This window comes from Panthera uncia, chromosome B1 (genome assembly GCF_023721935.1).
Source record: "Panthera uncia isolate 11264 chromosome B1, Puncia_PCG_1.0, whole genome shotgun sequence".
Taxonomy (NCBI): Eukaryota; Metazoa; Chordata; class Mammalia; order Carnivora; family Felidae; genus Panthera; species Panthera uncia.
The window spans coordinates 172,927,862-172,943,246 of NC_064811.1; the positions used below are offsets into that span (position 1 = coordinate 172,927,862).

Consider the following 15,385-nt stretch of genomic DNA (forward strand, 5'->3'; position numbering starts at 1 on the left):
AAAATCCTAAGAGAAAATACATTTACAGAATTGTACTGTAAAGAATCTGCATATAAGTGAACCTATGTAGTCCAAACGTGTGCTCAAGGGTCAACAGTTTTTTTCTGCTAAAATGCAGCCTCTGTGTCTTACCTGGTGAAGTGTTACTTTATATTTTTAAATTAATCATGGAAGTACCACTGGATTTTGGTACAGTACTAGAGCTTTCAGAGACCTGGTTTGAGGCAATAGCAAGAGTGTTGGCCTAAGAATCTAACTGACCTTAACAAGCGTGTGACTTGGGTAAGTCATTTAATGCTTCGAGGACAGGATTTATCAGATCCCTAACCACTCAGATGCTATGGTTCTAATTCTTGATTATTTGAGCAAATAGAAGGAGACAAGGGAAACTGATAACCCAGGTCAACATATACTCGAAGGAACTTTCTCTTTGCCTTTGAGACTTGTCATATAATTAACCCCCAGGAGAATAAGGAAACAAGCTGCAGCAGTTTGCCAATAGAGTGCATAATTCCTGCACTTGGAAAATAGGCTCATTTGCATCTGTACTTGGCCTTCCTGCCCTCCCTAAACCCCAATGCATCAGGCTCATTCTCCCTCTTTTCCCTGTCCTGGTATAACTCCGTTTTAGAACTATCCTACGAATGACTCAAGACCTCCCACCTTTTTTTTTTTTTTTTAAGTTTATTTATTTTGAGAGAGACAGACAGACAGTGCATGTGCATGTGCACGAGTGAGAGGAAGATAGGGAGAGAGAGAATCTTAAGCAGGCTCTGCACTGTCAGCACAGAGCCCAACACGGGGCTCGAACTCAAGAGCCGTGAGATCAGGACCTGAGCCAAAGTCAGACGCTTAATCGACTGAGCCACCCAGGTGCCCCAAAACCTCCCATTTTTACCCTGTCTGGGGTTTGTCACAAAGAAATCTCCAAGGCCATGCTCTTGACTCTTCTGCTTAGATAGGAGATTTTGCTAGAGAGATCCTCCCTTAAATCATATCAGAGTGGAAGCTGCCCTGGAATACTGAAACAGGAAGGAGAATTTTTGGTCCCAAGATATAATTATGGAAAAGAGGAGCAAGTTTGTGAGGAGAAGGACATGGCAAAGATAGTAGAAGCCTGAAGGTTGCCTGTTTAACTCTAAAACTGGAGTTGGTGAAGTCAGACGTAATATAGACATTGGTGGTGACATAGGAAAATAGATTAAAACTCTACTTACAATACGGCTGTGAATGAAGAAAGAGATAGGAGGGAGGATACTGATACTTGGCTCCCAAGTTTGTAACATATCTTTTTTTTTTAAATTTAAAGCCAAGTTAGTTAATATACAGTGTAATAATGATTTCAGGAATAGAATTTAGTGATTCATCACTTATATATAAGACCCTAGTGCTCATCCCAACAAGTGTCCTCCTTAATGCCCATCACTCCTTTAGCCCATCCTCCCACCCACCTCCACTCCAGCAGCCCTCAGTTTGTTCTCTGTATTTAAGAGTCTCTTAATGGTTTGTCTCCTTCTCTGTTTTTGTATTATTTTTGCTTCCCTTCCCTTATGTTCATCTGTTTTGTTTCTTAAATTCCACATAGGAGTGAGATCATATGATATTTGTCTTTCTTTGCCTGACTTATTTTGCTTAGCATAATATATTCTACTTCCATCCATGTTGCTGCAAATGGCAAGATTGCATTCTTTTTGATCGCCAAGCACTACTCCATTGTGTGTGTGTGTGTGTGTGTGTGTGTGTATACACACCACATCTTTATCCATTCATCTGTTGATGGACATTTGGGCTCTTTCCATACTTTGGCTATTATCTATAGTGCTGCTATAAACATTGGAGTGCAGGTGCCCCTTTGAATCATGTAACGTATCTTTAATCAAATTTTATTCCTTTCCCACCACCATCCCTCTGGTGGCTCTGTTTGTATACAGGTACTTAGAAATTTTGATTCAATTATCAGTTCAAACTGCACTGAAGAGCTGGAGAATTCTGGCATAGAGGTCCTGAAGTACTCACAGGTATGCCCAAGCCCAGGTCACGCTGATAGCCCTTGGTCATCTGTATGTTGTGAATCACACTTTCTGCTTTCGGCTTCACCTGAGTGTTTTATAAACACAAACTCTGTGTCTACCCCCACCAGTGGTTCCCTTTCTAGAGTACTACCAATTCTTTTCTTTATCCTACACAGCTGTATTTCTCAATATATTAGTGAAGCCAAGGTATAAAAGATTAAAAATCTGGTAGTTGAATTTAGTTAGAACTAAAACTTCATTTTTTTTGTGCTCAAATGCCTTATTGAACATCCTTAATTTCCGAGTTTATATTTTGAGGAAATAATATTATGGAATCTATTTTTAAAGCAGACCCTTTTGAATTTTGCAGATGGATCAAATTATAAAGTACTTTACTTCTTAGGGAATCACTAAATTTCAGAATTTTCCTGGAGCATTAGGCTTATAAAAGCATTTTTCTCCCATGGCTGCCCCCTCTCGGCGATGGTCCTATCAAGTAAAATAATAAATGTGAACTTGCTTTATGAATTTGTAAAAGTACTAAACTGGTAGTGGGGTCAGCACCCTTTAGGATCTTTACTAAACCACATGCACCAGCTTCTCTGACTTGACTATCACCTTCTCCTCATTCTGATTAAGAACATCTAGGAGAATATCACTTGTGGGGTGTGAGGAAGTATCTTAGTGATGCTACTACAGCCCATTTCCTCTCCACGCTGTAGTTGCGAGTCACTGTGCTTATATTTGTGTCTTAAATTTTTATCACCATTTTTAAGAGGCACAGTTTAAAATACCTTGTTTTTAAATTTTTTTAAGGATTTATTTTTGAGAGAGAGAGAGAGTGAGCACGTGAACAGGGGAGGGGCAGAGAGCACAGGGGACAGAGGATTCCAAGCAAGCTCTGTACTGACAGTAAGAGCTGGATGTGGGGTTTGAACTCATGACCTTTGAGATCATGACCTGGACTGAAGTTGGATACTTAACCGACTCAGCCACCTAGGCACTCCTAAAATACCTTGTTTTTAGGCTGAAGCGTTAGGGTGTTGACATGAGCTTCCAGCTGACATTTCTGGCCGTTGGCTGGGTGATTTGGGCCAACTTAGGAAACTGTCTTGGCCCCTGGGAGTTGCCATGTTGGTGGCCTTTGGGCAAAAGTGAATGGGTCAGCATGGAGGATCCACATGTAGGATTCAGTGGGGATCTTTTAAATGTTAAGGATTCTAGTTTCCTCTTTGCTTTCCTTCTTCTCTCCCTATCCTCAATTAACACAATTTTATTTGCCAATAGGTCAAGGAAGTTAAAAAGACTTCCTCAGGCTTGGAACTCTGCATGGTTACTTCAATTCCTGGTAGGAATCCCACCTTGACCACGATTCCAGATGTTGACTGCCTGCTTTGGGCCATTGGGCGGGACCCAAATTCCAGTGGCCTGAATTTGAACAAAGTGGTAAGTTGACTTAGTCTAGCCAAAGCATTCTTTTTTTTTTTTTTTTTAATGTTTATTTATTTTTGAGAGAGAGAGAGAATGGGAGCAGGAGAGGAGCAGAGGAGAGAGGGAGACACAGAATCTGAAGCAGGCCCCAGGCTCTGAGCTGTCAGCACAGAGCCCAATGTGGGGTTTGAACCTACGAACCATCTGAGCCAAAACCGGACACTTAACCGACTGAGCCACCCAGGCACCTCTAACCAAAGCATTCTTGAATCTGTTAGCAGTTCTGTGTTCTCCAAAACATGGCCGCCTAAACTTTGGTGGGTTCTATTAGGTTTGTTTCTCTTTATTTCATGCATCCAGTTTGTCATCAAATCCCATTGCTTCCCATAATTGAAAAAAATTTTTTTCCCTTTTTAGTATTGTCACCCTACATCAGGTCTCTGCCACCTCAAATTTAGATTTTCCAGCAGTGCCCTGACTAGCCTCTTCCTTACAGATTTCCTTTTTACTATGATACTTATCTCTTTAAAGCCCTGTAATTATTCCTCATTATCTGCGGCTCTAATCTCAATGCTGAGTATGTCAGTCATCCTGGACACTGTAGGCGTTTGGGAACGGATGTGGATGTGAAGCTGATCTAACAGGGTTATACTTAACATTCTTACTTTTTTTTTTTAAGCTTATTTATTTGTTTGAGAGAGACAGACACAGTGTGAATGGTGGAGGGGGTGGAGAGAGAGAATACCAAGCAGACTCTGCACTGCCAGCATAGAGCTTGACTCGGGGTTCAGATCGCAAACCGTGAGATCATGACCTGACCTGAAACCAAGAGTTGGTCACTTAACCAACTCAGCCACCCAGGTGCCCCTTTCTTAGTTGTTGTTTTAAATTTTTTTTTAATGTTTGTTTGTTTTGAGAAAGAAAGAGCCAGGGAGGCGCAGAGAGAGAGAGAGAGAGAGAGAGAGAGAGAGAATATACGAAGCAGGCACAGCACTGTCAGCACAGAACCTAATGTGGGGCTGGATCCCACAAACTGGGAGACCATGACCTGAGCCGAAATCAAGAGTCAGACGCTTAACTAACTGAGCCACCCAGGCGTCCCTGTTCTTTTAAATTCTCAAGGGAAGCTTACTGTAGTTGCTTGGGGTCTAGGTCCCAGAGTTGGACCCAATTTTGAATCTTAGTTCTTTTTTTTTTTTTAATTTTTTTTTTTTAACGTTTATTTATTTTTGAGACAGAGACAGAGCATGAACGGGGGAGGGTCAGAGAGAGGGAGACACAGAATCTGAAACAGGCTCCAGGCTCTGAGCTGTCAGCACAGAGCCCGACGCGGGGCTCGAACTCATGGACCTCGAGATCATGACCTGAGCCGAAGTTGGCCGCTTAACCGACTGAGCCACCCAGGCGCCCCATTGAATCTTAGTTCTGCTACTCACGAGTTACATGTTCTTAGGCAAGCAGCTTAATTGCTCTTAAGTTTCAATTGCTTCATATAAGTATAGAAATAAAAATAGTACTTGTCTTACTGGTTTATAGAGAAGGGTATATGATGAGAAAGTGCATGCAGAGTAAATAGTTTAGATGCTGGTATACAGTATGAACTCAGTCCATGTTAATCAGCTGCTTTTGTTATTGATGACGATTCTCCAGATATGCTGTGCCACTCTACAAGTAATAATAGGATTGCTTTATGTTTGAGGTTTATGTATTTGATGGAACCTCTTGAATGGTATGTAACATTTTGATTTGTGTTCTAATATTAATATCCTGTATCGTGTAGATTCCTTTTTCATTTCCTATAAGGTATTTTTTAGCATTTTCTTTTTTTTTTTTTTTAATGTTTATTATTTTTGAGAAAGAAAGAGAGGGGGAGAGAGACAGAGAGCAAGCAGGGAAGAGGAAGACAGAGAGGGAGACACAGAATCAGAAGCAGGCTCCAGGCTCTGCGCTGTTAGCACAGAGCCAGACGTGGGGCTCAAACTCACAGACTGCGAGATCATGACCTGAGCTGAAGTCGGCCACCCAACCGACTGAGCCACCCAGGCACCCCTTAGCATTTTCAAAAGTAAACTATCCAGAAAGATGTTTTCCTTCTTTTTAATCTTACTATTTGATGAAATTTAGTAAAACTGGTTTTATTAATATGAAAACAGACAACAAGTCTTCCAGGTTTTTACCTTTCAAGAGATATTTTGTCATTGTACAGATACAGGCAGTGGTAGGTCCAGTTTTCAACTATTTGCTGAATCTTTAAAAAATGAGATAAAAGTTTTCAGCCTCACTCAATGTTAAGATATAGTTGTATAATGCAAATGGAATTATTACTATGTGTAGGTCTTTTCAACATGTTACTAACCTACTTTAATCTTGCTAACTCTTTGAGAGGTAAGGACGAGGCAACCAGGAATAACACAGAGATAATAATCGGTCCACCAGGCTGTAAACTCCACGGGGCAGAGAGCATATCTGTACTTCTTATTACTATTCACAGTGACTAGGTTAATGCCTTATTTGTACCAGAAACTCAAGTATTTGTTGCTAAATAGGTGGTTATACAAGGTCCCATAGCTAGTAAGTGGCAGAACTGGGATTTGAATCCAGGTCTCTCTCCTTCTAATGTTTATACTCTTAATTACTGTGCTACCTATGTCCACTGTCTCTTTTCCCACCTGGGAGTTTATACACCTGGGATCTGCAAAGCCATCTTCTTGGAGCAAAAATTTAACTCAAGATATAGGGGAAAAAATTTGGTAAAGAAAATGTCAGTATGTTTTAGAATGCCAAACTTACTCGGATTTTTAAAATTAAAATGGTAAGCCTCAGGGTGCCTGGGGTAAGCATCTGACTCTTAATTTCAGCTCAGGTCATGATCTCATGGTTTCGGAGTTGGAGCCATGCTGACAGAGCCTGCTCTCTGTTTCTGTCTCTGTCTCTCTCTTTCTCCGCTCATGCTGTGTCTGTCTGTCTGTGTGTGTCTCTCTCTCTCTCTCAAAACGAATAAGCTTAAAAAAGAATTTGTTTAAAAAATAAGTTAATTAAATTAAGTTAAAATGGTAAGCCTCCAAGAAACCTGCTTTTGATGACTGCTTCAGGCTGTCCCCTCTAAGTTATGAGTTAGTATGCTTCAAGAGGAGCACTTCAGTGGAAAGAGTTTTAAAAGCAGTCTTCGATGGACTTAGCAGCTATAGGAGGTAGCTCATCTGTTAGCTGAGTGTTTCCTTTTCACGCTTACCTGGTTAGTTGAATTGTATTGCAAAGGCAGGTTCTGTTAAACACCCCCAAATTGGATAAAGTATTTACATTTTTAAATTAAGCAAAAGATCTGAACTTGCCTACTTGTTGAGATGTTTTTCATCTTGTGGTCGAGGGTTGTGGGTTTTAGAGATTCGGGCTGAAGAGGTGTTTGAGATGAAGTAGATCCAGAGGTTTGATCTTCCATTTTTTGTGGAGAGGCCAAATATTTACATGATATCCTTTCAATGTTTTAGGGGATTCAAACTGATGATAAAGGGCACATCATAGTAGATGAATTCCAGAATACCAGCGTAAAAGGTGTCTATGCAGTTGGAGATGTGTGTGGAAAAGCTCTTCTCACTCCAGGTATTGTTTCCTCTTTTCTTGGGTAAGAGAGGCTCTGTGTGTCAATATAAAACTGTTTATATAACAGTCAAATCAGCTTAAGCAAAGTGTCTTTTTTAAAAAAAAATTTTTTTTTTAACGTTTTATTTATTTTTGGAGAGACAGAGTGCAAGCAGGGGAGGAGCAGAGAGAGAGGGAGACACAGAATCCAAAGCAGGCTGCAGGCTCCAAGCTGTGAGCACAGAGCCCAATGCGGGACTCGAACTCATGAACAGTGAGATCATGACCTGAACCGAAGTTGGATGCTCAACCAACTGAGCCATCTAGGCGCCCCAAAGTGTCTTTTTTTTAAGTTTGTTTTTTATTTTTGAGAGAGAGTGAGTGAGCAGGGGAAGGGCAGAAAGAGAAGCCCAAGCAGGCTCCACACTCTCAGCACAAGCCCGACATGGGGCTCAAACTCACAAACTGTGAGATCGTGACCTGAGCTGAAAGCCAGAGTCAGATGATTAACCGACTGAGCCACCCAGGCACACCAGGATGGTGAGTGTCTTAATGTTGTCAAAATAATAAGAATGTACTGAAATAGTTTGGTACCTTATGTTTTCTGAATAATATTCATTTTTCCTTAAAAGACTTTAAAAGTGCTTAGTGAAGACTGAAATTGTTACAGAGATGATGTGACCACCCTCTGAAGAGTGCTTAAGTTAGGATCTGAGTTGCATGTGGTGACAGTGGAAGGAAGTGGCTTTGGGAATAAGTAATTTAGAGTGACATTCTTATATGATTACTTAGTCTTTCTTTTTAAAGGTTTTTATTTATTTTTTAAGTAGCTTCCATGCCCAACATGGAGCTTGAATTCTTGACCCTGAGATTGAGTAAGAGTCATGTGCTCTACTGACTGAGCCAGCCAGGAACCCGAATTGTTTAGTCTTGATGTGACCAAGATTGACTCACCTCCCCCAATCCCATACCTCAGTTTACTTTCTGAGTTAACTGGCACCATTTCAAGCTCTTTGTCCCACCTTTATAAGCGCCTGCTTTCACTCTGTACCCCTTGTGCCCCTGTGGTACCTTACCAGCCTTTCCAAAATGGCCCGGGCTCTTTCCTCAGAATAGAGATTTATCCCAATCTAATACCCAAAGCCTTTTAGCCCTTTTAGGAAGTTCTCTTAACAAAAGCAAAATAACAAGCAAAGTTTCAAAAACTTGATAACATAATCTAATAGTCAAAAATTATATCAAAGTGAAGAGAATTTCTTATGTATCCGACTGATACCTTATTTTGGAAAAAAAACTCAATTTGAAATCAGCAATATTAATAACTGATGCTTTTACTGAATGCAGGCATTTTTTTCTAAATATAGAGATAAAAACAGGCTAAGGGGAATAAACTTAAGTCAGAAGCAAAAATAATTTAAAAAAATTTTTTTTAGAGAGAAAGCATGAGAGGGGTAGAGGGAAAAAGAGAGAGACTATTAAGCAGGTTCCACGCTCAGTGCGGGGCTTGATCCCATGACCCTGGGATCATGATCTGAGCCAAAACAGAGTTGGGACGCTCAACTGACCGAGCCACCCAGGCACCCTAGAAGTAAAAATAATTTTTAAAATAAACTTAAGGGGTGCCTGGGTGGCTCAGTCGGTTGAGCATCTGACTTCGACTCAGATCATGATCTAACGGTTTGTGAGGTCGAGCCCCACGTCGGGCTCTGTGCTGACAGCTCAGAGCCTGGAACCTGCTTCAGATTCTATCTTCCCCTCTCTCTGCCCCTCGCCTGCTCACACTCTGTCTCCTCTCTCAAAATTAAATAAACATTAAGAAAAATTTTTTTAATTAAAAAACATCTTACTGTGTCAAGTCGGTAATAGTACGACTGAGCATGTAACGGGTGATTGTCTGAGACCATGAACATCAGACTCACATGGGCCCAGGACTCCCCTTGGACAGCAAGGGAGAGTGGGAAAGAGGGGGGGTCATTCACCATCCAGAAATGTGGTCTTTATCCTTGCAAACCAGAGCTCACCCCTAATGCATCAGGACCAGCCAGGGATGAGGAGCCACAACGTTTCTGATAGAGAGGCTGAGGTTGCGGGGCCTTCTAGAGAATTAAAAAAACGAAAACAAAAACACCTTACTGTGAAATGAATATGATTATAAAGTAAAACTGCAGTTGCTCAAAACTGATGTAGTTTGCTTCATATTGTATTAAAAAGCTAATATACTAATAAAGTAGGTGACTGCCAGATTGGGAACTAGTGTGTCCCCTCCCTTTTTTTTTTGCCTTAGTAGAGTGTACAGAATTCATATAAGCTGGTAGTTTTGAATTGTTAACTAAGTCATTGATAGGCCTTCATATTGAGCTAGATCTTATCATGAACACTGGCATAAAACTTTGTCAGAAGTAGTATGTTAAGCCAGATGAATAAATGGTTAGTAGAACAATTCTGTTTTAAAATGAACAATAAACTGAAACACGGTTTTAAAAATATCTTTACAGTTGCCATAGCTGCTGGCCGAAAACTTGCCCATAGACTTTTTGAATGCAAAAAAGATTCCAAACTAGACTATGACAACATCCCTACCGTTGTCTTCAGCCACCCCCCTATTGGAACAGTGGGACTCACGGAAGGTAGGTATTTAAAAATGAAGGTGATTTATAGTTTCTTTCCTTCCCCCTAACTTCAGGGGGAAGTTTCTGGCTAAATCTGTCTTCCCCCCCTAAGTTACATTCCTTTTCGGTTGCCTCTTATCACAATTCCAATTTCCTCCTTAACTACTAACACTTGGAAAATATAATTCCTTTTCTACAATTCACCCTGTGGATCTCTTTGCCTTTTTTTAGCTTTTTTATTTCAAACTACCTTCAGAGTTAAAGAAAAGTTGCAAAAATATCATAGTTCCCCTTATCCGTGGCTTCAGTTTCTGTGGTTTCAGTTACCCATGCCAACTACAGTCTGGAAGGAGATGATCCTCCTGACTTCTTGTCAGGTCAGTAGTCGTCTAACGCTAGGTCTCAACGCCTACATCATTCACTTCACTCATCTCCTTACGGAGGCGTTTTATCATCTCACATCTTCACAGGAGGGGTGAGTGCAGTGTGATAAGGTATTTTGAGAGAGAGCGCATTCAAATAACTTTTATTACGGTATGATGTAGTTCTATTTTTATTATCAGTTATTAATCTGTGCATAATGTATAAGTTAAACTTTATCATAGGTATGTATGAATAGGAAAAAATTCTGTACATAGGCTTTGGTATTATCCATGGTTTCAGGCATCCACTGGGGATCTTGGAACATTTTCTCTGTAATAGGACACACTGTAGTACAAAGGACTCCTGTATACCCATAACATTTTTGCTTTACCATATTTTCTCTCTCTACACATACACACAGACACACATGGTCTCACACACACACACACACACACCACACACGCTTCAGTATCTATTTCCTAAGAACAAGGTCTTTCGTTTACATAAGCACAGTACAGTTTTCAAATAATAACATTTAAATTGAGACAATATTGGGTAGAGGGATAGGCAAAATAGGTAAAGAGGATTAAGAGGTACAGACCTCCAGTTATAAAATAAATAAGTCATGGAAATGAAAAGCACAGCATAGGGAATATAGTTATTAATATTATAATAACCTCGTATGGTGACAGATGGTGACTACACTTAATCACGGTGGGCATTTCCTAATGTTTGTAATTGTTGAATTAGTATGTCTCACACCTGAAACTAACATAATGTTATATACCTCAACTATACTTAAGTTTACAAAAAAGGTATTAAAAAAGAAATAAATTGATGCAGTATTAGATCTTATTCACATTTTGCCAGTTATCTCAAATAATGTCATTTTTTTTTTTCTTTTTTAGATTTTTTTTTTTTTAAAGTAATCTCTACACCTACGGTGGGGCTCAAACACACAACCCTGAGGTCAAAAGTCCCATACTTCACCAACTGAGCCAGCCAGGTGCCCCTCAAATAATGTCATTTTTAACGTTTTTTTCCCCCCCCCAAGGCCAGGATTCAGACCAGGATGATGCATTGCATTCAGTTTTCATACCTCTTTGGCCTCCTTTAATCAAGAGACAAAATTCCTTAGCCTTTCTTTTGTCTTTCATGACATCAACATTTATGTTGTAGAATATCCCTTGTTGTAGTTTTGTTCAGTATCTCCTCGTAATTTGATTCAGGTTATATATTTCTGGTCATCTCTCTCTTCAGTAACTCGGTGGAATTGCTTAAGTTTTTGACAGATGCTTTTTTCCCCCTGTGCATTATAGATGAGGCCATTCATAAATATGGAAAAGAAAATGTGAAGACCTATTCAACCACCTTTACCCCAATGTATCATGCAGTTACCAAAAGGAAAACAAAATGTGTGATGAAAATGGTTTGTGCCACCAAAGAGGAGAAGGTATGGGAAAAATGCAGTAAGTTTAAGAATGTCTTCAGGCCTGTCAGGGATGGGGGTATTCTGGTGTGGTGGGAAGTGGGGAGACCAAGTAAAGAGTTAAGCCTTCTCTGATTCAACTGGTGCAGTCCCACTTTTATCTGAGAGAGAGAGAGAGTGGGGGCTGGGGAGGGGAGAGAGAGGGAGGGAGACAGAGAATGCGAAGCAGGCTCTATGCTATCAGCACAAAGCCCGACATGGGGCTTAAACCCATGAACTGTGAGATCATGACCTGAGCTGAAGTCAGGCACTCAACTGACTGAGCCACCTAGGTGCCCCAGGATCCACTGCTTTTAAAACATAAGAGAGAAAGGTTGAACACCACAGATAGCCCACTGTCATTGACCCATAGGCTAGAATAGATAGGTACCTCAGAAATACTGGTAAGTGTAAGATAAATTTATTTTTTCACAGTTTATTTTTATTTATTTTGAGAAAGATACAGAGAGCAAGCCAGGGGAGGGGCAGAGAGAGAAGGACACAGAATTCCAAGCAGGCTCCAGCTGTCAGCACAGAGCCAGATATTGGGCTCAAACCCACAAACCATGAGATCATGACCTGAGCCGAAATCAAGTGTCGGACACTCAACTGACTGAGCCTCCCGGGTGCCCCTATTCTTGATTTACTTTTAAACAAAATATTTTTGTGCCTAAATTTTATACATTCTAACTTTGCTAAGAATATTTGCTGGAGGTGAACATTAACCTAGGTTTAAAATTATTGAGAAGCCAAACTGGGAAATGTGATGTGAAACAAATGTCTCTTAATGGTCCTTCATGCAGTAGGTATGAATTGAGTGCTTCCTGGGGGCCATCTTCGTGCTTGGTCGTATAGAAAGAGTGGGAAGCAAATGTAGGCAGGTCCCCTCTGTCTAGAGATTAAAATCTGCGGGGAAGATGGACTGTAATTTTTCTAGTCCCCAAATACATAGAGCATTGTAGTTGTGATAGAGTCATGATGGACATATATGGAGAGATCATGTGAAAGTAATTTTACTTGGTTGGGGAGGCAAGTGCAGGTATCTGAAGAATGAATGGGCTTTCACTCTTAAAGAAGGGAAGGAAAAATCGTCCAGACAGAAGGAACAACTTGTGCAATGGAGAGGGCATGGTGAATACTCAGAACAGAAGGAAAGCTGGTGGGGCCAGAGTGCGGACAGCTTGAGGGAGGGCTGTGTGGGGTGGGCAAGGGAGGGATGTTGAGGCAGGACTGCATAGCACCAGGCAGGCTTTATTATGCCATACCCAGATAGGAGATACAAGTTTTTTAGAGGTTTTAAAATGTCACTTATCTCTCATGACTAGTAAAAAATTGATTGGTATACCTAATAAAAACTTACGTTAAGAATTTTTCTTTTTTGGGAGCGCCTGGGCGGCTCAGTTGGTTAAGTGTCCGTCTTTGGTTCAGGTCATGATCCCGCGGTTTGTGGGTTCAAGCCCCATGTCAGGTTTCTGTGCTGACAGTGCAGAGCCTGGAGCCTGCTTCAGATTCTGTGTCTCCTCTCTCTGGCCACCTGCCCCCCAAAGATAAATAAACATTAAAAAATTAAAAAAAAATTTTTTTAACATTTATTTATTTTTTCAAGAGACAGAGAGCACAAGTGGGGGAAGGTCAGGGAGAGAAGGAGACACAGAAACTAAAGCAGGCTCCAGGCTCTGAGCTGTCAGCACAGAGCCCAATGTGGGGCTTAAACCCATGAACTGTGAGATCATGATCTGAGCCAAAGTTGGATGCTTAACCAACTGAGCCACCCAGGCGCCCCTCCCTCCATTTTTTTTTTAAAGAAAATTTTTTTTCCCCAGGTGGTTGGGATCCATATGCAAGGAATCGGGTGTGATGAAATGCTGCAGGGTTTTGCTGTTGCAGTGAAAATGGGAGCAACAAAAGCTGACTTTGACAACACGGTTGCCATTCACCCTACCTCATCAGAAGAACTGGTCACACTTCGTTGAGAACCCAGGGACTCCAATGGCTGGCAGCTGGACCAGCAGACCTTCTGAAATGAACCAAATAATCATGTTTACTCACTGTTCCCCTTTTATGTGTTTCTTTATTGTTATCAGAATATTCCAATAGTGGAAATTTTCAGTGAATAGTAAGAACTTATTTATGTAATTAGAAATTTGTTTTGTTATCCTGGCTTTCCATTTGATTCGCATCTCACAATAACCAATTATTTTAAAGTTGTTTTTTTTTTTTTTTAACAGCTCTGTGCTAGCTGGGTTTTTTGTTTTGTTTTGTTTTTGTCTCAGCCTCATCCCAGGTATAAAATTATATGAAGTACAGTTAATTAAGGTACTTGAATGAACATAGCTTGCTAATTTTTATAGATGAAGCTGACAGCAGCTCTTCACATTTAGATAATGCAAGTGCACAGGTCATTTTAACTTCTTTTTTTTTTGTAAGTAGGCTTCATGCCCAGCATGGAGCCCAATGTGGGGCTTGAACTCATGACCCTGAGATCAAGATCTGAGCTGAGATCAGCGGACCCTTAACTGACTGAAGCAGCCAGGCGCCCCTTGAACTTTCTTTTTTTTTGAAGCCAGTACTGTGCTCTGCATATCGCAAAGCTGCTTCAAAATTGTGACCTTTCTGTCAAAGCATGTAACACGAGAGACCTGCCTCCTCTGTTTTATTTCTTTTGTTTTAAAAGATTAAAAATTGTGTTCCTTTTATGAGGTGAAGTACATCAAACTTGGGAAAGATTTATATAAGGGACGGACATTTTAGAAGTAATTTCTTCTTTCAGAAGGAGAGGAACTCAGATACTTCAGAGTCCCTTCTTCTGCTAAGAGTTCATAGTTAATGAATGACTTCAAGTTTTTTATGTGTCCTTGTAATTTGTTTTCTGAAAACCATTTCCAAAAATCTGAAAATAAAATCACAGCCTTTTCTTCTTACGAAATCTGTTACTATAGAGTTTATAGGTAACCATTCATTTTCTGAGAATATTTCACATTGGAGCATTACATGCTAACAGTGAGTTACCTTAAGTAGGTTTAAGGCCTTATGGGGGAAAAAGATTTTTATAGATTAAGATCAGAGGTATAAAAGAAACATTTAGCAAAGGTAATAGTTGAGTTGGAAGAACAGTCTAGAAATCAGTTAGGTTTTTAGCATTTTATTTCCATTAGCTTTTACCAGCTAGGTAAGTTAGTTAAATTTTTCCATGGCTTTCATTAGTGACATAGTGCTAGTGACTTCTTTCATTAAGCTTTTACTGAACGTCTTTCTGGTTAGCCATGGCCAGGTTGCTGCCTTGAATTATTAAGTAGGTCTAATGTCAATAGAAGAAAAATACTACATTAGTAACTAGGTTATGTAACTGTTGAGGTAAGAAAATGAGGTGAAAAGACCCGGACATGGACTGACATAACCACTCCCCATCTCTTTTCCAACAGAGAAAAAACCTTGGGTAGTGGGCCAAGGTTCTGGGCTCTCCTGACCTGGTTTGTTTCTTATTCTGCATAGGGCCCAGACTTTGGGTGTTTCTTTGTAAGAAACAGGGGAGACCCTAGTAGTTACATCCACTCTGACACCATGTATTTTTTTTTTTTTTTTTTTTTTTAATATTAGAAAGAGAGAGAGAATCTTAAGCTCCATGCTAAGCGTGGAGACTGATGTGGGACTTGATCCCTTGACCCTGGAATCATGACCTAAGCCTGACCCGAAATCAAGAGTCAGACACTGAATCGACTGAGCCACCCAGGTGCCCCTAAATACATGTATTTTTAACATTTTTTTCTTTTTTTAAAATAAATATTTATTTCAAAGAGAGAGCACGTGCACATAAGCTAGAGACAGGCAGAGAGAGAGGGAGAAAGAGAGAGAGGATCCCAAGCAGGCTCCATGCTGTCAACATGGAGCTCTATGCAGGGCTTGAACTCCTGAACCATGAGATC

At 40.4% G+C, this 15,385-nt stretch overlaps 1 protein-coding gene across 1 annotated transcript in view; it reads left to right on the forward strand.

The window, feature by feature from the left end:
- Positions 1–15,031, forward strand: part of GSR (glutathione-disulfide reductase) — a 45,409-nt gene extending 30,378 nt beyond the window's left edge. The window contains exons 8-13 of the mRNA XM_049631660.1: positions 1,932–2,018; positions 3,300–3,458; positions 6,932–7,043; positions 9,518–9,649; positions 11,314–11,447; positions 13,286–15,031. Coding sequence (XP_049487617.1) covers positions 1,932–2,018; positions 3,300–3,458; positions 6,932–7,043; positions 9,518–9,649; positions 11,314–11,447; positions 13,286–13,435 — 774 coding nt within the window. The 3' untranslated portion in view covers positions 13,436–15,031. The remainder of the gene's footprint in view (positions 1–1,931; positions 2,019–3,299; positions 3,459–6,931; positions 7,044–9,517; positions 9,650–11,313; positions 11,448–13,285) is intronic.
- The last annotated feature ends 354 nt before the right edge of the window (positions 15,032–15,385 follow it).